The sequence below is a fragment of the Taurulus bubalis genome (genome assembly GCF_910589615.1).
Source record: "Taurulus bubalis genome assembly, chromosome: 12".
Lineage (NCBI taxonomy): Eukaryota > Metazoa > Chordata > Actinopteri > Perciformes > Cottidae > Taurulus > Taurulus bubalis.
Window position 1 is genome coordinate 11,550,638 of NC_136600.1, and position 22,700 is coordinate 11,573,337.

At 41.7% G+C, this 22,700-nt stretch overlaps 2 protein-coding genes across 2 annotated transcripts in view; one reads left to right on the top strand and one right to left on the bottom strand.

Annotated features, from left to right (window-relative positions):
- Positions 1-10,341, top strand: part of rftn1b (raftlin, lipid raft linker 1b) — a gene marked incomplete at both ends in the record, with an annotated part of 81,644 nt that extends 71,303 nt beyond the window's left edge. Inside the window, 3 exons of the mRNA XM_079228007.1 lie at positions 4,163-4,266; positions 8,862-8,937; positions 9,685-10,341. Of these exons, the coding sequence (XP_079084133.1) occupies positions 4,163-4,266; positions 8,862-8,937; positions 9,685-10,341 (837 nt within the window). The remainder of the gene's footprint in view (positions 1-4,162; positions 4,267-8,861; positions 8,938-9,684) is intronic.
- Positions 10,342-18,992: 8,651 nt separating this feature from the next.
- Positions 18,993-22,700, bottom strand: LOC306745148 (vitelline membrane outer layer protein 1-like; the record flags this gene model as incomplete). The annotated part of the gene is made up of 4 exons (XM_079227893.1): positions 18,993-19,081; positions 19,850-20,156; positions 20,760-20,872; positions 22,491-22,700. 4 exons carry the CDS (start codon positions 22,698-22,700, stop codon positions 19,061-19,063), a joined length of 651 nt encoding a protein of 216 aa, XP_079084019.1. The 3' UTR covers positions 18,993-19,060.

Below are 22,700 nucleotides of genomic sequence, written 5' to 3' on the forward strand. Positions count from 1 at the left end.
CCATAGAGGTCCAAGTTTCAGGGCATTCCATCAGATATTTATTGACACTCTGACCCATAAATGTCAACCTCATGGTGGCGCCTAGAGGAAAATTAAATCGCGAATTGACAACTGACTGAATAAATTAAAAAAACATTAAATAAAATCACAGTCATTCCGAATGCATGTCAATTATGCTTACAAATCTGACAAAATCATGCAAGAAAAACAGCTCACAGAAAACAGCTACAAAGATGGACCTGGTGATGAGATTTCTCTCAGCTACCAATGTCAGCAAGGTCAAGGATACACTTTCAGTCTCAACCTTTAAGCCAACATGGACAAGAAGTCCTTAACGTGCTCAGAATAATGGAACTTTGGACATTATTACGTGACAGAGGGACAAATTCATCTGTTGATCATGTGATGTGATTGAAAGCTACAGAACAGTACGTGAGTGGACTTTGCAGTGAGCTTGTTCCATCAAACTTGTTTCACGCATCTAGCATTCATACTGGGGCAGACGGCTGGATTGCACATTTTCAGCAATTGCAACTGTGTGCGGAGGGTTCACAAATCACAAATCAGACTCATATTAAAATACATGGCCAATAAGATGATATCTAATCTAAACGCAGAACTGATCAACACCATATCCTCATGTAAAAGTGAGGAAAAGCACAAATATTGCAGTGCTTTAAAACATGGTGGATGCTGAATTTTCTGTTGCTGTGACAACGCTCCATCAGGAACAATATCTGATGCCCTTTTTTAAAAGGTATTTGCTTCATCATTACTGGACTGTGTCTGCAAACCTGTTAACCCCAGTTGTCTGCAAAATTACTGCCACATTCAGAGCTGGTGCAAAACAGAATTATGGTTTGTTATGTCTTCCTAGCCGAGTCGGTGAAGGGGGGGTGGAGGGGAGGGGGTGGGGGGGGTTAACGAAAGACTATATTCTGGTGTTTTTGTTAAGCGACAGCTCTGAACCTCCAGTTGACCTGCAGCTTCCTCCTCCCCGACCACACGGCTGAAAACAAAAACAAACTTTGTCTCAGGTGCAAGTCCCGAAACACTGGATAATGTCACCATCTCATAAAAAACGATAGATGGAGGTTTAGCATGAAAAATGTTGAAGGTTAGCTGCGGGTTATTGCCTTAGCGCTTGTTGCTTTAGCTCCCATCATCAGCTGGAGGAGACATATTCGGCTCTTCATGCTGAGATGCCCTTCAGCAAGGCGGTTGGAGCCCCGTCGCTCCAAGGTACAAATGTGTTTCTGTATGACGAGATGATCTCAGGAAAGAAAAAGAAAAGAAAAAACAACAACCTGGATTTAATTTAAAGTATAGCTTCAACTGAGGTTTATAACTGCAGCTCCTCGCTCCTCTGGCCATGTGGTCCTTCTTTATAGTCGCACAGATAACATCGGAGACAAAGATGGCGCCGTGATTGCTTTGTTTTTTAGGCTCGGAGCAGTGCTGATGCAGCGCGGTGGCCCTGCATAATAAGTCAGGGAGAGAGGGGAGCCAGACTCCGGGGACTGTGATTAACTCTCACCTACTCCGAAGAACAGCAAGCCATTACAGAAAAAAAATATTTCTCAATTTACTTTCCGGGCAAGGCTTTGAAAAGAGAGCCCGTTTCTGGGAGTGATTCCAACGTAAACCTCCGAAAAACTAATGTAGATGCGCCGCTCCCTGCAGGAACTGAGAAACTAATGCTTGTGTAAATAATGTCAGGAGCAGTGTCTCGTATCCTAACGATTAGCTCTTCGCTAAAACCTACAACTTGATATGTGATGGCTTTCAGTCAGTTTGTTCATGTTCTGACGTCCTGATCAATAAGAATCTGTGGGAGAAAAATGAGGCGATGTGCGGTGGAGTGGGTTTAAGTGTTTGGACTTGAGGTCTGTCTGATGGCAGACAATGAGCACTGCATGCTGATCTCTCTCTCTCTCTCTCTCTCTCTCTCTCTCTCTCTCTCTCTCTCTCTCTCTCTCTCTCCTTTATTCTCTCTGTGTGACCACAAACTGGACCCTGACACAGAATTAGAAGAGGCAATAGTAGCAGGAAAGTACTGCAGTCATGGTAGTAGTCATCATACTTGTAGTAGTAGCGACACTAGAGGTAGTAGTTGCAGATTGAGGGATAGCAGTATGTAGTTGTACTACTTGGCTATAGCTGGGTATAGTAATTATAATTGTAGTAGTATTTACTTTAATGTTACTACTGGAAGTACCAGAGGCATTAACAGTAGTATAATAGTAGTATAATAGTAACAGTATGATAATAGTGGTAGTTGTTACCAAGTAGATTTAGTGATATACTGCACATTTAGTCAGATAAATACTAAGTTATAGGCAAAGTGTGAAGCAAAAGTACTACTACCATTGAGGCTACAACAAATACTATGTGTATATTATACACATAGTATTTGTTGTGCCTCAATGGTAGTACCTGTAGTTGTTGTTGAAGCAGATGCTGTTGTGATGGTAGTTTAGTGAGTTGTGGTGAACAGTTCTTAATAGTACAATATGGTAGTAGTTTATCCCACACTAGTCTATTATTTAGCTCCAATGTGTAATTATATCACATGTAATTCGAGCAAACAAGAACGTTAATACTGTAAAAAATACAGAAGTATGTGTGAAAGAAAATTGTGCCATGGTTATGGGAGCATTAAGGCGTTTATGTTAAAACATTATATAAACAGTTGGTAAGACTGGTTAGACCGACCACAATAAAAGTGTTTCTGATCTGCGATACGTTCTCTGAAAAGACAGAAAAGAGTGGAAAAAAGGGGACGGGTCCTGCTTTGCTTTTGAATTTCACCATCTGAAGTTATTAATCTGTCACCCGATTTATAAAAAAAATTGTATATGAATTTGTGGCACCAACTCTTTCAGGGTCAAAAGGGACACTTTTCTAATGCAGCATCTCTGTGGTTCACTGATGAATGTACATTTACGTTTATGAAAACCTGCCTGGTTCAGCTTTAATTAGACAAGATTCTTCACAGTACAGTGAAGGCTAATGTAGCGTGTGTAGGTGTGATGTATTCTCATGTATTCTACAGTTGATCGGTGCACTATGAATAGACTCTGTGAGGTTCTGCGTTCATGTTCGCCGCCTTCCTGACTCATATCAGTACCCCGCGCTGCACATCCGGGCCTAACGGTCTGAAACTTATGTAAAAAAATAAAAATGGAAAAAGGGTAACGGCCTGAATACTGAGACTTTTGTTTTACTCTTATCTTTTAATATATTTTGCACAGTCCATAACTTCAGGCATCCTATTGGAGCCAGTCAGCTCTGTGTGTGTGTGTGTGTGTGTGTGTGTGTGTGTGTGTGTGTGTGTGTGTGTGTGTGTGTGTGTGTGTGCATATGTCGTTGTTGGTTTCGAGCAATCTCAACTGACACGCGTTGCGGTTTTGCATTTTCGGCAGGTGCCCTACCTAACATGACAAGAATGGCAAACGACGCGCACGCTTCCTCTCCGAACAGGGCGTGTTTGTGTGTGTGTGTCTACTGGAAGTACATGAAGTAATCTGTGTGCATTTCAGTTTGAATTACTAACAGGCTCCTTGTCCCCTAAGTCAAAACAATCATATCCATGTTTGTGTTTTGGCCAGTCTTGGTTTAAATCCGTCACTGAGACAACAGCTCATTTCTATCGAGCATTCCAACAGCACAAACAGAGTTTAAATGTTCACCACAAAGTGAGCAGTTTCACATGAGCAGTCTATTTGCTCAAGGACTCACTGTGCTGACAAACGCTCGTCCTAAATAGAGATGGTTGCCATGTTGACTCATGGCAACCAGGGAGTTTGTGCAGCAGTTTATGTCTCGATTATTTAAATGATTTGCCGTGTACATTGCTCTGAAAACGAGCTCCATGAATGCACACATTCAGTGTATTAAAGCAATCACGTGCGAGAGGAAGGGTTCTGTTAACAGAGATTTGAAGGGACGCCGATGGCGTTTGATTGCGTCTCGTACCTGGATGCTTCAAAGCTGTAATCAGAGCAGAGAATGCGCTCTGCTCCATAAAATGTGTGTGTGTGTGTGTGTGTGTGTGTGTGTGTGTGTGTGTGTTTGAGGGGAGAAGGATGGGGATTGTGTGCACCCTGAAGGTGGTTTGGGCTGATTGCAGGCTGTAATGGACGTCTTGTTTCCTCCGCAGGGTTTGCAGGTGAAGGCAGATTATGTTCCACTGCTACAGTCCTTGGCCACGTATGGATGGAGGCTCACCTGTGTGCTGCCAACTCCTGTAATCAAGACCAACAGGTAATGACCCTCACCTGGCCATTAAAGGGACATGAGGTAATCTGTGACCTCCAACGACCCCTGTTGGCAACCAGGAGGAATTGCAACAGCAGCAATTACAAGCCTGTGTGTTACTTTTTTATTATTAACAACTATTAAGTATTCAGAACACACAGCTGATCATGTTAGTTATTAAACCAATTAGCTGCACCACTGATAATATATGCGTCTCCTCTGACCTAAGGGGTGAGCACTCGCACGTCTACTTTGCATTTTATATTTTTTACTAATTTAGAAGATTATGTTATGAAATAAAAGATACTTGGAAATAGGATTTTTAAATAATGGAGACAAAAAAGTATGATTTTAAATAGAATGCAGTGAGATGACTGAATAAATAGCCCAACCTCAAGGTTTTACTTGAGTAGTAAATCTACTGCTCCTGAATCATTTTAAAAAACATCATCCCAAAAGTGCATTGGTGTTGAGCTTAAAACAAGACTTGTTTCTCAGTACATAAGAAATTTGACATTTGGGAGTTTTCTCAAGATAACAATAAAGTAGTTTTTTATTAGTAACGGCTCTTTGTCACTGCAGTGTTTAAAAACGAATACACACTTTGATCATTTATTTTTCTGTGAATAAAAATTGAAAATGTCACCAGTGCCATCTTTTAGTTTTGTTTCTGGGAGGCAACTCTGAAGTTATCCAAAAAAAACTACAAAGTGTTTCTTGAGAAGCTAAAGATATCGTACAACTTTAAATCCAAAAGACATTATAAACTTGTAGCAGGCACTATCGACCGTATGCCACAGTATTCCAGTGAAAACTGTAGTAGCCCGCACACCATATCTGTTAAAGTTATTGTTCAAAGAAATAAGACGTCTTTTATAAGAAATTGACCTAAATCTGTGCCAATTTAGGCTGAGCTTCATGCTGAGAAGCAGCAGCAGCTGTGCAAGTGTAAAAGCAGCAGCTCTGACTGTTGGTGGAAAATCTCCCCACTTAAACGCAATGGTTCCTCTGCTAAGCCTCCTGCGCTGACTCATCACTCATGGCTTCTATATGAGTGCACATCCGCTTATGGTCAGAGGCCTTGCATGTTTCTTCAGGCACCCAGAGGAGCTTCATTTCCAGATACATTTTGTCCTTCAACATGCTGATGATGTACCGCACCAGTCAAATATGTCTCTGCAGTATGGTCAAGTCTCTGCAAACCCCTCATAGTATACGTACCAAAAAGCGTTCACTGTCTGGCAGGGTTGCGCTTTCATAATTTTCCCCTCGTAGACCATTTGTCGGAAATTGTCGTAATTATCATTTTAATTCTTGAGTAATGGACAAAAGCAATACGTGTGTTTTGAGGTCACAGTGATCTTGATATTTCACCACCAAATTCTAATCACTTCATGCTTGTGAGGTGAGACGGTAAAACATAACGATTCCAGCCACGGCTGTCACAGAGGTATACAAAAAGGAGATAACGGAAACAAATAGATAAACCATACGTATTGCAACAAGAACATTAACAAAGTGAAGAGACTGTACTTACTAAGTACAGTCTAGCTAGCAGTCACATTAGTTGCATTGTCCCATGTTCCAGTACAAGATCAACATATGAAGAAGGCCTACAAGGTTCACACGGTCAAAGTAAACACAAAGGCCAACAGTAATGTGTCGTGTTAGCAAAATATTAGCCCTGCACTGCTAATTGCTAGCTTTATTAGCAGTAAACAATTAACACTACTAAATTCTCCCGCTAACATAACAATCCAACAAGTCTGTGGAGTATGAAACACACTTGTTTGGCAACAGAGTGTTCAACTGAAACCAAACTGCTAAGTGATAATTACAAGTTAAGTTGAAATACTTGTAATGTAATAACATATAGTAAGCCATAGTGGACATGCCATTCTTTGTATGCAACCATTATTTTAAATTAAAAAGATGGGTTCACATTTTATTCATTCCCAATACTCACACACACTTTGGAAGGGTAATTCGTCACTGTAATGGTTCCAGTTTTCCATAATGGACACAAAGTACAGTAAAAGCAATTTGGGTGTACAGTGATGGAAGCTAAAATGGCTGCTAAAGTTGAGCTGCAGCAAGGAAACAACGTCCAGGAAAGTACGAGAAGGAATTATATTTTATTTTGGAGGAACTCAAACTCTCCTTGCAAAGAACGAGGACTGGAAAGGGATCCTTTGTACTATACTATCCTATTGTACAGTATGGATAGGAGGAATGATCACAGCAACAAATAATAATTTGAATATAGATACAGGCACGTTAGCGTTATTCTAAGAAGGGCTTTAAAAATGTAAAACTATTATTTAACATAAGGCTGCGTCGAGCTGATGAAGTGTACATGCATTTCCATCAGTACACTGACCCAGTGCTCTGCACCCACCTCGGCTGGTCATGTTTACTGCTCTTTCACAGCGTAGCTGATTAATTACCTCTCTATTTTCATGCTTTGTTTCCACCCCTCTCTGCTCTCTCTCAAAATGCCACAACACAACAGCACAACATGGCTAATTAATCTGAGTCGGCCTAGATACAGTACAAGACGGAGCTCATTTCTCTCCCTGCCTTGAAAACATTTTGCATGGCGAAACAATGGTTGATGATCTATTTCAGATTAGCAATACTCATTACACTTGTTTTTGTGCTGTTGACTCCTCCATTTTTTGTTTTTTATTCCGGCGAAAATTTGCAAATGCACGCTTTTTGTTGTCTGAGGGTTTCCAGACTGCGCTTCATCTAGAGGGGTCGGATAAGTGTCAGGGATCTCAGCCGCGTCTGAAATTAATGCTAACTGGTGCTCAGCAGCTTCTCCACACAACATTAATTCATGTAGTTGTCTCAGAGCATGCATTCCTGTTTGCCCGCATTCAATTAATGCAGATGGTAATTACATTTTAGAGCCATTAACTACAGTAAATGTGAATTTCTCAACATTAAGTGTGGAACAAGAGAACATACAACAAGGGAACAAACGAGATGCAGACAAATTAGTTCATCGATGCAGGTATCTAAATTAGCTGGAGACTCAATCGTGATCAACATAGATATTATACAGTCTTTTTTAAATAAAAAAAACTTTTTTTTGTGCAGCATTTGATTTGTTTTTCAAGTGGCAGTTTGCAGCAGAGGTGGGCAGTAGACTGTTTCCCCTTAAAGATGAAGCTGCCATCAGGTACATTCACCCGTAAATAGACACAGGTCACTGCTGTTCTATATGGCTTCAAGTTATAATAGTGCGGCTGACACTGACAGCCGAGGGAAGGTTCAGTAAAGGCCTGTAATTTTCTAAGCCATGCACTTCTCTCTGGCTTAATGGGCCGGGGCTTTTGCTGGGAACTCCTGTTAGTCTTCTGCTTTGATTCGCCAGGAAGCCGTCCAGCATTCTTGACAGCCTCGAAAATAGCTTACGGATAAATGGTGGGAGGAAGAAGGTAATGGAAAAAAAGTTGTGGTGGGCTTTGGATGGTTAGATAGTAAGCCTTCTGCTGGAGGAGCCTCAAGTCCATTTGATGTTGAGAAAGGGAAGATTTGTAGCAGGCTTTTAGGGTTCTGCAGCGATCATAAACCTGCCATCTTTTTTCATGTGCAAGGTTGAGCTTCCAGCTTAACTTTAGACAGCACCTAACCTTTGTGTGTGTGTGGGGGGGGGGGGGGGCGTGCGCGTTATTGAACTTGTGTCAGATAGCGGCGCTGGACAACATATCTGCTTTTTAAGCCGTGTCCAATAACAGCACGAGATAAATAGAAGGAATAAAGCACAAACAAACAATAAAACTGTCAAAAAGGAGTCTGTCACGGGGAGATAAAAGCAGAGTGCTAAAAGTAAGCAGTCAGCTAGTTGGAGAGAGCGAGAGCACATAAAAAGGGATGCGAGTTGACTAAGACGAGCAGACGAACGAGTGAGAGTGAGACAAGAAAGCCCACTCAGAAATGAATCTGCATTTCCTGCCGCGACTAATCTGTCAGCGCGAGTACTTGTGCAGATTATCCTGCTCGAGACACAGGAGTGCACGGGATGGAGGATTATATTCGGGGAATTGAGGAAAAGAGAAGTAATGCATGTTCTGAGAAGTTGAAGATGATCAGACTTTTTTTTTTTAATCTGCAACTTTGTGTGTGCAAAATCGGTTTTCTTGCAAGACTCAAACATAAATATGTTGGTGGGAGATGATGGATGACAGCGGTGAAGAGATTGGGCCACAAGCCTATATCCTTGAACTGTCAGATAAGAGTGTAAAGCATGAGCAGCGGCCAGCAATCGTTCGACTATCTTGATGGAAGGTCAGAAAGAGTGCCGACCAAATCTGCGTTTTCTCAGGATTTAACGCAAATTAATTATACATATTTATCTTAGAGTTCCGCTGCGATCTTTCAAGCAAGGAATCTGTCAGTGTTTTTGTTAATAAATGTTGAAAATGTTGAAGAGCAAGTGGGAAACGTTTGCTCCAAACCTCCTACTCATTTTATGTTTAATCGCTTATAAATAAATTAGTGCCAAAAAGTTTTCTGATTATAGAAATAAACTTATTGAATTGCCAACATTTACAGCTGCTCCTCTCTCTCTGTCTCTCTCTTTCTCTCTCTAGTGATGGAAGTCTGTCCACCAAACAGATTGTTTTCCTGCAGAGACCCATCTTGGGCCGAAAGAAGAAGGAATCCAAGGTACACAACCTCACATTCCTCCCTGTGTTTCTTGGCTTATGTGGCTGTGGGGTCTCCCACCAATCGTTTAGTCACCTGCTCACCATTTAGCCAAGGCCAACATCACCTTTAGCGAATTCCATAGCTGTTTTTGTTTTAAGTAGCCAAATACACACACACACACACACACACACACGACTCCTCTCTGTTTGAGATATATGGAGCTCCTCAGCAACAGACGAATGTGTTGTTTGGAGAAGTAATGCTTTCTTAGCAACCCCGACTAGCGGCGATAACGTCTAAAGCTAACCTTTGTCCGCAGTGGAATGAATCCATGTTGGCGCTTTCTATGACCCGAATTTAAACTGCCATCACAACAACAAATTTAATAGGCCTTAAGACTCAGGGAATTGCTAGCGTTAACACGATTTTCTTTGCAGTCTATCTCAGTTATCTATATCCCTGCAGTGAGTTGAACCATGCAGAAGTTGTTCAAGTAATTGACGACATATTGCGTTGAATTCTTGCCCGTTTGTTTGGTCAGACTGCAGACCTTGAGGCCCCCAATAACTGCCCTCCAAGTGGCCTCAATTTCCTTCTCGGCATCAACGAGACTCATTTGAATTAGCTCGTTATCCCAGTGCAATATTAGATCCTCTGTGATCCATTCCTAATTAAGTCTGAGCGCACTGCTTTGTGCCCAAAAGCATATTTAAAAAGTCACAATGCGTTCCCCTAACATACTAATGTAAACTCTGAATGTTTCAGAAATTGATCTTCAAGCCCCGAAGCAAGTCCAACAAGAACTGCATCAAAGACACAGCAAAGAACAAGAAGAAGAAGAAAACAAAGACAGAGAAGGATGCAGACGATCCCAAGATTCTTGACGACAGAGAGAGGATTGAGAGAGAGGAAGACCAAAGTCGGGAAAAAAGGGTGAACGCAACAGATATAGAGGGAGCAAGAGAAAGTGAGACATCCAAAGAAACGGAGGTGAGGTGTGAGGAAGATAGAATGATTGATGATGGGATTGAAATAAGCATTGAAGAGAAAGATAGGGGAGCAGAGACGAAGGACAAAGGAGCAGAAAGCGGCACAGAGGGAGAGGGAGAAGAAAAGATAGCGCTGGAAGGAGCTGCATCAAAAGAGAACGGAGAGCCTTTAGAAAACGGGGAGGTCCAGGAAGTGACGGAAATCGTTGCGACCGTCGAAACACAGAGCGAGACCAAAGAAAAAGAAGACGAGTGCGTGGCAGAAGTTGTGATCGAAAATGGGGTGGAGACGGACGAGGAGAAAGGCGAGGGCGAAGAGGTCGCGACCAAACGAAAAGCAGAAGAGCCAGCAGGCGTGGAGGTCATCGCCAAGGAGATCACGGCAGGGTCGCAGCCCACACCGACTATCAAAAGCCAAGATAAGGAAGAGTAGCTGCAAGTAGTCCAAGTCAAGATTTGTTTTCCCCTATACCCTACCTCTCAAATTCCCCATCGTAAGAACTGGTTCACAGTTGGTGTCCCCGATCCAGATTAAAAAGGGGCTTCGATCCCCATCGCTGCAGCATTCTCCAAACCGACCAACTTTCAGGCCTCATGTATAATCACACATACTGAATGTATATATCCAAAACAGATTTCCAATGTGGAGACACTGGAATAACAGGATGAGGATTGACAAAGGGTTGAAAATCTAGAAGGATGCCGCGATCAGATTGGGCGCGTTTTCTTTTTGTCTAAGAGTGAAACAGTTTAAAAGGCCTGGTCGTACCAGCATTTAAGATGGCAAAATGTATTTCCTTTCAATGGAACTGCAGAAATTATTGGGTTTGTTTGTCAGGGTACAAAGTAAATATTTTAGTAAGCCAACCTGACTGTTAAACTCTGAGGTACTCGAGACTCGGAGAGCCAAAATGGAGGACGCTATCGTAGCTTAGCCTAGCTGTGTTGCGCCATCCACTTTGTCAATAATCCCCGACACCCTGAATTACACGGTGCCACTTTCTAATGCGACCAGGCCTTGAATGGAGGAACGTTGCATGCGTAGAAATAGAATAGGAGTGGAACGGACATTCCCATTGCAATCAGTTTAGCAGGACGGTGAGAGGGCGGCCATTTTTTTATGCAGACCGCTGCAAAGCAGGGCTACTTCGGTATAAACCGACTTGTGGCAAGTGTGTGTGCTAGCATGATATCCTGTCTGTCCCACACATCTATTGCGTCTTAATTTACGGCCCCAACCGACGTGCGTTGTCACCGTGACAACCAACTACCTAATCACCATCAAATGACCACGGCCAGCAGCTCGTTGTCCGTTCTGCTCCTACTCCGTTATCATGGTTACATGATTCCCAATGAAATGTAATTGTAAGGGGGAATTTACACAAACTGAGAGAACAGCAGCGACCGTGGATCGGAGGAAGCTCTCTCGTCCGAATAGTTGTACCTAGATATAAACCACCTGTTACAAGAGGGACTTATACCGAGAGCAGCTCTTTTCCAGTTTGTGAAGCTGAGAAGAGACAAGTCACCTCCAACTATCCAAGAGACAGAATCTTGACGAGTCACATCCACACACTGACAATTACAGGGCAACTGTGTGTGATCACAGACTGCGTCACTGTTTCCTCCGCTCTGTGCACCGGAGTCGGTTGTAATGCGGAGGAAACTCGGGAGGAGAGTGCTGGTAGAGGTGATGGGAAAGGCGTTTGTTGCGACAGGCAATCCAAAGTAGGGTGAAGAGATAATTGTTTACGCTGAGCTCTAAGCCGTCAAGTGCTTCAAAGAGAGCCGATAATCACTCTTTGGTGTGGTGTTGCTAAGCTCACCTTGCATACAGAATGTTCCATATTCAGAGCAGAGTTAGATAAGGATGTGAAATTCAGCTGAATGTTTGCAGCCTTGGGAGGGAGGTGGGGGGCAGAACTCATATTCAGGAGGGAGGATCCATTTCTACGCAAAAGTTGCATTTTTTTAATTACATTTCCAGTTAACGGCCACAAACAAAAGCTCTCATCAGCGCGGGGACGAGGTTGAGCGGCGTGGTCAGGACCGAGCCTTGTCGTTTACAGGCACCAAAACAAACTGAAGCTTGAGGGAGGGAAACTGAGACGCACAGAAAGAGAGCGAGAGAGAAAGACCACAGAGGATAAGGGAGTCGAATAAAAGAAATGAATAGGCTCATTTAAAAAGTAACGGCCGCTTGCGCACGGCATTTCCCCGTTGAGACTTCCTTCATTATTTTACCTCCAGCTCTTTAAGCACCTCTTTCCCGACATCATTTCTGACAATAACCAAGTCATAATGTGCTGTTTCATTGCATCTTATAGCTTTCAATTTAAAAAATTGTGGGGGGATGACAGGGAGGGTGGTGGAAGGTGATGACGTTCACAGTGTGGAGCTCTCATTAGCTCACTAATGGGTTTTGTCAGTGGGGTATCTGTCAGGAATCATGCATTTATAATGCGGGTCTCTTATCAGGGGACGTATTGACAGCAAACCACCTCAACACGTCAAGCAAATAGCCTTCAGATTTAATGCTGATGTCACAGGGAATCATGTGCACTGAGGAGGAAGAGTGTGTGCTCAAAAGTTTGCAAAAAGAAATTACACACACACACACACACACACACACACACACACATGCACACTTCATCGTACAATATGCCAGAAAGCCTATTTATTAAAATGTTAGCTTTCGGTTAATCAAGAACGTAAACTACCTGCTGTCCTGCTTCACACAGAGTATCATTTGTCACAATTTGGATCTTTTGTTTTACGAGAATAGATGATACTTTTGTCAAGAAAAACGTCTCCGTTTGGGAGATGAAACTCCTCAGTTACACACAAGTAAGATCGATTATGCTGAATAAGTGCTCTCCTTATTAACGAATACACCCGCCGCTGAGATTTTCAATGTAAAATGGCAAGTGATTTTGTGTAGAGTAGAATATAAAAACTGTGACCAGCTTAGCCTTATTACTATACTGTAAATGCCCCACAAACTGCTTTTTAGAAATGTCCTTTAGAGGCACAAGTGATTTAAGTGTTATATGTTTGTTATAGTCGAACAGGAAAGATCTGCTACAGTCCGTGTTGGTATTTTTTAAGCTGTTGTTCCCTATTTTATTACTGGAATTCAGAGTGAGGGGATAAAAAAGTATTGGTCTATATGAAGGTAATAGGATTTATCTTTAAGATGTTTTGAATTTCTTTTTTTTTCTTTTTCTTATCATTATTGTGAATGTTCCGTTTTTGAGTCCAGAGATTTCATCGTGGGCTTTGTGTTGCCTCTGCTGTTCCGCTAAAGCTTGCTAAAAGATGTATTTCTGACTGACACGTCGAGCTACCTCTCGTGGGCTGTTGTTGGTTTTAAACCCAGGGGTCGCTGTGCGCGTGATCCCCACAAACATATGCTCCCTGCCCTCTCGCCCTCCACTATGACGGAGTCCAGACCCGTGGGTGGGATTGCTAATGGCAGACAAGGTCAAGGGTCATATTTGAGCCAGAATGGATTTCCCACAGCTGCGCACAGGAGTTTGTAGGAGCACGTGACAAATGACCACTTTGATGATATTGAATGAAGGTATGAAGTCATACTATGATATTCTCTGTGGTGTTTTTGTTTTCTTCTTTGTTGATTTCTAAACTTCATTCTCTCAGCTGCTTTTAGCTTCCGGCTGTGTGAGCTTTAATAAGCACTTATTATATTCAAGGAATATTTGATGCTCCCTCTTGCATCAGAGCTGCTGGGGGAGCAAATGAGACTCAGCTGTCACTTTCACACATCTGAAACTGTGACATTTATTCCCTTTTGGCATCCTGTGAAAACAGACAGATCATATTCCACTATATCTAGAAGAGCAGAGTTTGGAAAAACAAATCAGTTAAGCGGCGAGGTGATTGCATGTGACATGACCGTGTTTTCCACTCTCACCACGTTCCAGTTGGACATCCCAAAAACAAGGATGGTCGTAACCTTGACACAAGTTACAACCGACCCTGCATCCGCCCGTCCTACCTGAGGCCCTGATAAAGGCTGATTGGTGGCGGTGCAGTCTAACCTCTGACATGAGTACACTTCAGGGACTGTGGGTAATTGTGATTTTCTTTTTTTTCCTTGTAAAAGAAAAACACAGATGACAGGGAGAGAAAAGCGAGGCCGGATCTCACACTTCATCAGTTAAATGATGCTGAACCGGGCTCGTGAAAAGGAGGAGACCTTTGACTAATGTTAGACTTAAATATACATTTGCAGCCGCTCATTTGTGTAAAAAAAATATAAATGCTAATATACAGTGTTCCTGTCTTCTATCAGCGTAATTGTCTCTGAGCCTCAATAGTGGCGCTGGTGCAATTGTTCTTGGTGACGCTGTAAAGAAAAAGAAAAACGCAATGGTTAATTTCCTGTGTGCTGCTATGATGTGAAATGGGCAAAGTAGAAACGACAGAACATGATACAATAGGACGCCTTCATCTTCTTCATCTTCTTCATCTTCTTCTTCTTCTTCGTCACTTTAGCTTGCTCACAGCCTCTGGAAATGTATTCTTAGGTTTTGGTCTCTGATGTGTGTGTTTTTTTTATCACCTCGGCTGCCATCTTGAATGTTGAGTATCTTTGATCATGTGCTGTTGTCACTTGCAGAGCAGTGTTTGCTATCAAGGAGGAAAAAGTACTCTTTATCTTTGCTATCCTGAGTATGTCCACATTCCTATTGTTCATGACATCTGTACAATTTGTATATTATAAAATGATTTATATTTAATGTGTACACTTGTCGTCGCTTCTTTTTGTACATTTTAAATGCAGCGTCTGTTTGTTGAGGCAGCTATAAAAGCAACAGAGGTGCTCAAGGGCAAAGCATTCTCAGGAATTATAGTTTGGCTCTAAGTTTGATTCATGAATTTATAAATATCGTTTAATTTTTTTCCAGTTGGAAGACTCATGTAGTACCTCCTGCAAGTAAAAAAAGAAAGAAAAAAGAGCCATTTAATGTTTGCCATACTGTTGTTCTAATTTGTTGTTCCTCAGTAGTATAAATACCCTTGCAGTACTTTCTTCTGCAAGTAAGATATTTTTACAAACATTTGTGCATGAAACTACAGCGCTTGAATAAGGTCGCTACATAGCAAAGCGACATTAACGTAAGTAAAATTATTTTGCATTATTATGGGCGACTGACTACAGAGCTGCCTCTCCAGTCAGCGAGACACTTACAATACAGAGACTGAGATTATAGAACAAAAATATAATAAAACATCAAGAGAAGACAGCACGGATCTGAGCACTACAGCTTTACCTAAAACCTTGAGAATCAGCAGACACAATGGATAGTGTTTAAGTGACCTCTGTGCCATTAACCATCAAAATCTAGAAATGCTGTGTTCTGGTGTCACACAAGGACAGTCCCCGCCGTGCTGGGAGAAAGAAAACTGGGGGGGAAAGGCAACTTCAGTTCACAGTGAAGATTCATATATTTTTTTTGTGTGTTTTTTTTTTGGAGGGGGCGCTAAAATCTGTTCCATCTGGTTATTACCTTCATTACTGTGGAGACCTTAGAGTAGATCAACTTTATAGTTATTACACCCTCACCCAAACAGTACGACACAGCAATACCATTTGTCATGCCCTTACATCAAAACAATGCCATTCTGCCCCAAAACTGTCCCTCATGCGTCAATATTTCACATAAAAGCCGAGGCCGGCAGCCGTGATAATAACCCTACGGTGTTTTATGAACAGAGTATACTTACAAATGAGTCAACACAGCCGGTGTGATCTATAAGTCATGAGCAGGGAGCCCAGGGGAGCTTAAGGTCATTAAGAGGAGGGCTTTGCCTTGGACTAAAACCACCAGCTCTATTCTGTTCAGTACAGGAGGCGTTAATTGCTCTGGAGGCAGATTGGGGACCGCTGGCGAGCCGCTAAGCTGGTCAGGACCACTCTGAGGCTGCAATTTGGATGTAGACGTGTGACCCGGGGCGTTACATCCTTGAGGTTCCTCGCTATAGGACCCAGAGGTAACGTTACGCAAAAACTTGCTGAGACTGCAGCATGTTTTTGAATAATGAAGTTCTTCTTGAGAGTTGGAGAAAATGTTGCTTTTTGTGATTGTGGCTAGAAGATGTCATCACAGCATTCAGGGTTAGCAACGGGTTTGATGTTGATTCAATGCAGGTTTTGGCCCTCTGTGCCAGAGGGCCTCTGTGGTTCAGTAAGAGGGGGAGCTGTACGGCTGTGCCAGGTGTTCAACGGAGAATTGATTGATCCAGAATTCATTACACCCATGAAATAAATCTAAGATGTTTTCTTGCCTTTTACTGGAGAGATGTAGGCGCAAGTTCCCATTGACGCTGCACTGCCATCTAGTGGCTGCCCAAGGCCTTGTGCACAAAATACAGTAGACTTGCATTAGTGCATCATCTTTAATTTATCAAGCTTCTCCAGTGAGACAATTTGCAACTTTTCTCAATCCCTTTGGGTTTTAAAAAAAAGTTTTCATAACTAGGTTTTACCCTTTATTCTCTTTAAGTGGAACCTCCGGCTCGGCCTATTTTACACATAGAGTAAATGCAGGGATGTAAAAACTAGAATATTATACACAAGTAAAAGTACAACTAACACACTTTTAATAAAAATGTACTGCTCTAAAAGTACTTGAGTAAAAAGTATTCAGATAAGAATAAAAAGTAAGTCAGCTAAAATGCCCTTATGTCCAAACACAACAATAAATTTCAATTCCACACAACTGATTTTAACTGTTTAATATGCAGCCGCCTCTCTTTATAGCCTTAAAATGAACCAACAAAGAGACAAAGCAACAAGCATATTAGGCTACATATTGCATAACCAACGGTAGAATAAAGCATCGCCAAAGCAAACAACACACAGATCTTTAAACAATATTAACTCCCCAGCTGCTGCAGCCGTAAACACACATCACAAGGAGAGCCTGCACAGTTAGTTTGTTCTCACCTTGCACTGCGACAGACACACACACTGCTGTGTTTCTAGGCAATGCAATGGATGTAAATGTCCTCCTCTGTGCGGTGTGTAGCTGCAACAGAAGTGTGTTGTTGTACCCACCTGTCTGGACCTCATCCTGCGAGTCCTGCACTGCAGAGTCCCCACAACGTGCTCCAGTTAACGTCTAAAGCTTGTTTATTCTTAATCCTAAACCTGTCCATTTGGCCTCTTTGTCCAAGTATGCCCAGTCCACCGTGCCTCTCTGTCCTCGAGTTAGAGCCGGCAGCAAGAAAGTCTCACACAAGGTGAAAGTTCCTCTGTGGAGTCACCTGGAGTCTTCATCACGAGCATGTTTGCATTCAGCATGTTAGACCCACGCAGCAGGCACCTGTGACTGGGTGTGTTTGAGTTGGGTCTCTTAGACAGTGATTCATTAAAGTAAATGCAAATTAATTTTTTAAGCTATACACATTGCACAATAATGTTAAAATTGACCCATAATGACTGAATACTTTATTATATTAAATGACTTTGTTCCACTCTCATACACTTTAGCATGACTATGTCATGTGACTTTTTGTTATAGACCTACTCTAGATGTTACTTGAATGTAGGCTACTACTATACTTGTTATAACTAAGTCAAATTACAAAATGTTGAATAAATACAAAACAGTACAAGTACACAAAAAGCATGTGATACAGTAATCATAATGTTTATTATAACAAGGTGTTCACAAGGAATCTGCCTTGTTGTTTGGGGCATACAAGAAACATAGCAGAAAGAAATAGAAATAAAAGCAAAATACTGCAAAGAAGTCAAGAAACATGAATATAGAATAGAAGAAATACAATAAAAATTGGAAAAAAGATCCACCTCTTAATGAAGGTCAGTTGACTTGTGATGGAGAGGTTCACTGTGAAACTAGCAGTATAATGAAAGTAACCCTGATGATGTCATAGTGATGTCATCAGGGTTATCTCGAGTTAGGGTTGAGACTGATCTCAAACCAACGGTGGTGTAAACTGTAAAGTGTGAAAGACAGGCAAGGTCAAAAGAAAAACAAGATGCACTGTGGGAAATGTACGACCCATACTGAAAGTAACGGATATTTCACTTCTGCGGTTTCGATTTACACCAATTTATTTCTGTCGACAGTATCATATATTTAGTGTGCCAGTTTATTCCAACCCTCTATTAAGACTATATAGATTACATGTATATATCTGACCCCTGACTCCATGTTTTAATGTGTTTTTTTTTTTTCTGGCTATATCCTCAATTCCTTGTGTATTATTTCAGAGATGTTTTTAACATTTCAAACTTGAAGTAAGTTCACTCCTCACACAGACGTTTTCCTCGTCAACCCCATATTCGCTTTTTCAAGCGGAACCAATTGAGTGCACTTGAGCATCCGACTCCAGTAAGCACACTTTGAACTTCCGATATGAGGTCAGTTTGAGTGGATTCATTAATACAACAGAGAAGCACTCTGGAGCTGTGTGTTAAAGACTATAATCACTTTTCCTTGACTTGCAAAATCTTCTGAAAACCATTACCGCAGTGTTTGATAACGTCCTCCAGTTCCCGCCCCAACCCTCCGCACACTCTGTGTTAGCAGATTAACTACCCGCCGATTAATTAACACAATTACCTCTGTGTGTCTTATCAACCTTTGTCAGGCCTTAACTGTAAATTAATTATTATCCACTCTCTTGTCATTTCTTAATTACCTACGTTCCAGTAGGAATTCTGGGAAAGGCCTGCGTCAGCCGCTCTGTTTTGTGCTCGCGCTTATTACGACTGTGCTGTGAGCTCATTGGTTCATGAGACAGGATGTGAAAACACGCTGCTCTCGCGCTGGTGAGGTGAGGAGGGACGACACGATGTAAGAAGAGGCTTTTCAGACGAGGGCTTGGTTTTGAAGCGGCGCTCCTTCACCCCGCTGAAGGTGACACTCAACTTTGTTTCGAGAGCTGAATGTCCTGACAAATAACTTATTGGAGACTACTGCTCTAAACTCTGATCTCAGTCGTATTTGATTTCTGAAAGAAAAGGAGGGAACTGACAAAATACACAACAAGACCTTCAAGTTCAGGCAAATCATGAGAGAGGCGGCAGCAGTTCAAACCAGCATTTTATTATTTGTCAGCTTTGAGGGCGTCGGAGACGGACTGAATCAAACTGATCAGACCGGATTGATGTTCACCTGCCAATCACAAGTTCATAAACAGCCATGAAATGCTCTGTATGTACCAAATATATTAGATTTGAATCGTTTCACATTCCTGCAAACTTCCCATAACTTAAAATGAAAATAAAAATCTCTAAAACATTTAGTAACAGTTCAGTAACCAGAGTTAACACATTACTACCAATACATTTCCAATGACTTTATGAAAATGTTCATGACCAAAGATTCTCGGAAACGTCTGTGTTAAAAATGAGAATAAAAGGTTGGCGTCTGACGTTTCCCAGAGATCAACCAAACGTCAAGTGCTGATCTGTTGTTTAAGATTTTTCTAAATTGATCTGAACTGAACCACCTATAATCTATTATATAGGTGTCTGTGGTGCAGATAAACATAACTTTTCCAAAACTTTCTAGGTTTATTTATTCTTCCCAAACTTCTACAGGCCTGGAAATTGCTATTTTAAATTCCAGGACTTTTCCAGGTTGTTCATGACCAAATAAACCCTGAGAACCGTTAAGCCAACATGGACATAAAGTCCTTAAAAGGGATCAGACTAAAACATTTTACTGCTGAATATTCTTGCATCTTGCGGTAGGTTATGGTTCGGGTAAGAGTATTGGGTTATGGCAATCCTGTCTGGAATCAAAATTGTTCTTACTTCTTCAAATAAACCAAAAAGAATTCCACCCAGAAATCCTGCTGTTCATTGTGTGAATGTGGCATTATCCCTTCAACCACTTCTGTGCTTTGGTTTTGTTTTAACGTACAACCCTCTGTCTTACCTGCTGGGGCTTCGCACAGCAATGGAAGCGCACATCGTTGAGGCTGGAGTCGTCCAGGCCGTACTGGTATTCCTCCACCTTGGTCTCGATGCCACAGATTCCTCCGTTGCGACACTCCTGGCTCCAGAGGCCGTACTCCCCCCAGTCCGTGCCGGGCCCCTCCAGCGTCGGGTTGCTGCTGCAGCGGAACTTGATGTTGTTGACGGCCGTGTCATCGCCGAACAGACCCTGATGGGGCTCCACACGGACCTGGAAGGAGGTGAGCACGCCACTCGGGCAGTACTGGGGCTGGGTCCAGTCACCGAAGCTGGACAGGAGAGTAGAAGAGCGGTGGGGGAGAGGACAAAACAAATATCAGGATGAGATCCAATGGCTGCTGCCAAAAGCTGGAGGGAAGTCAGGACATTTCAACATCTGAACACTTAACTTGCAATCCAGGCTTTCATTTCCCCTCTGATCATGATGTGAAACTGCCAGCAGCTTCCTACTTTATTTATCTAATTCTTATTGAATTATTATTATAGTGCAGCCAGGTAGTTCCCACTGGGATCACGGATCTCTTTCACAAGAAGAGAGTTCTGGCCACAGCAACACACAGCTGCATGCTTAAAGACATCTGTAACCAACATCTTAGTAGAGTAGTATTATTATTATAGAATAGAGCTACAGATAATCTGGACTCTGATCAAAAATCTGCAACAATGATTTATAACTGATGACTTATTTGCTTATTAGAATGTGACAAACCCATAAGTATCTATTAAAGGGTTCCTAATATTTATGAACGCAAAAAAGGATAACAATGGGATTTATTATTGTCATACAACTGATCTATAAAGCTTTAACCAATGATTTCTTAACCATTAATCAGCCCTTTATAAAGGGTTCTTCATTAGAAGAAGCTACTTACTAGCCCGTGTGGGATTCAACTGAGTACAGGAAGCTTCGCTTGTCGTCCTGGGCGCAGATGAGGCGGATCCCATTCAGAGCGGTGTCGTCCGACGCGTACTGGTTTGATTCCACCTGGGGAAACAGAGAACAGTTCCCAGAACAGTTCTGGCCAAACCAGCTTGTTTTCTTACGCTGGTGAAGCTGCTGCCAAATCTGGTGTGAAGGCTCATATGTGCCAGCTGTGTGTGTTCCTGTTGGTGCCTCTGCTGAGGGACTTAAACACTCTAAAGAATACTACTTTGGAAGATACAAGAATGCATTTGTGCACAGAACAAATACTGGGAATAGTAAACCACCATCTCTTACACTGAATCTTCTTAGCAAGAGATAGGAGGAACAACTGCAGCAACAGAAAGCTAATGTTCATAAAGGCATGCGGCCCATCACAGTATCCACGTTATCAAGAACACAAGCGCAAATAAAACAGAAGCATGGCAAAAGTCAAAATATCAACAGTCAAGTCATTAAGAGAATTCACAAAAGACAAATCTATATACACAAAATAATTAATTCAATATAAAAAAAAGGTCAAATGAAGAAAGTAAAATTCTAATCATACAAGCCACATTTACAATATTATATTTCAACAAGTGCCATTATTCCCATATGTTTGTGTCTGTTGTATTTTAGTAGTGTTTTCATTGCGATGCTATCTGTCCACGTTTGTACTCGCATTTAAAACTTTTTACTTGCTGCCCATCTTGACCAGGACTCCCAGAAGAGATATTGTAACTTAATGGGACCTTTCTGTTTGAATAAAGGACCGATACAATTAGAAATGAGAAAAAATATACAAGATAGAAAGTCATTGGTATATAAACAAGAACTAATATATACAGGTAAAAGCCAGTGAATTAGAATATTTTGAAAAACTTGATTTATTTCAGTAATTGCATTCAAAAGGTGTAACTTGTACATTATATTTATTCATTGCACACAGACTGATGCATTCAAATGTTTATTTCATTTAATTTTGATGATTTGAAGTGGCGATTTTTTGGGCAGACCCAAAAACGCAGAAGAGTTGAAGGCCACTATCAGAGCAACCTGGGCTCTCATAACACCTGAGCAGTGCCAGAAACTCATGGACTCCATGCCACGCCGCATTAACGCAGTAATTGAGGCAAAAGGAGCTCCAACCAAGTATTGAGTATTGTACATGCTCATATTTTTCATTTTCATACTTTTCAGTTGGCCAACATTTCTAAAAATCCCTTTTTTGTATCAGCCTTAAGTAATATTCTAATTTTGTGACACACGGAATTTTGGATTTTCATTTGTTGCCACTTCAAATCATCAAAATTAAATGAAATAAACATTTGAATGCATCAGTCTGTGTGCAATGAATAAATATAATGTACAAGTTACACCTTTTGAATGCAATTACTGAAATAAATCAAGTTTTTCAAAATATTCTAATTCACTGGCTTTTACCTGTATATGAAAATAGAAAAACATTATCTCCATTAATTATGTGGATATTGTGGTCCTCGTTAGCAAAAATGCTGGTCAGCTGACCAATGCATTGGAGTTATGAATGTGTCACTCTCCATTCTGTCTTTTCAGTGCGTTTCCCTCCTTTGTTCTTTGAAATACAATGTGTGTGTGTGTGTGTGTGTGTGTGTGTGTGTGTGTGTGTGTGTGTGTGTGTGTGTGTGTGTGTGTGTGTGTGTGTAATACGTGTCTTTACCCTGAGACTGAAGCCAACAGCAAAGAACTTGTCGGGGCACATCTCGGGCCAGGTCCAGTTTCCAAACATCTCTCCGTTGCTCACGGTGAGCAGAGATCTGTACTCTCTGCTGCTGAAGGCCTCGCCGGCTCGCTGCAGGAAGACTTTCTCCTCACATAGCCCACCGGACAGCACCGCCAGCACAGCCAACGCGGTGAAGAGACTCGCCAT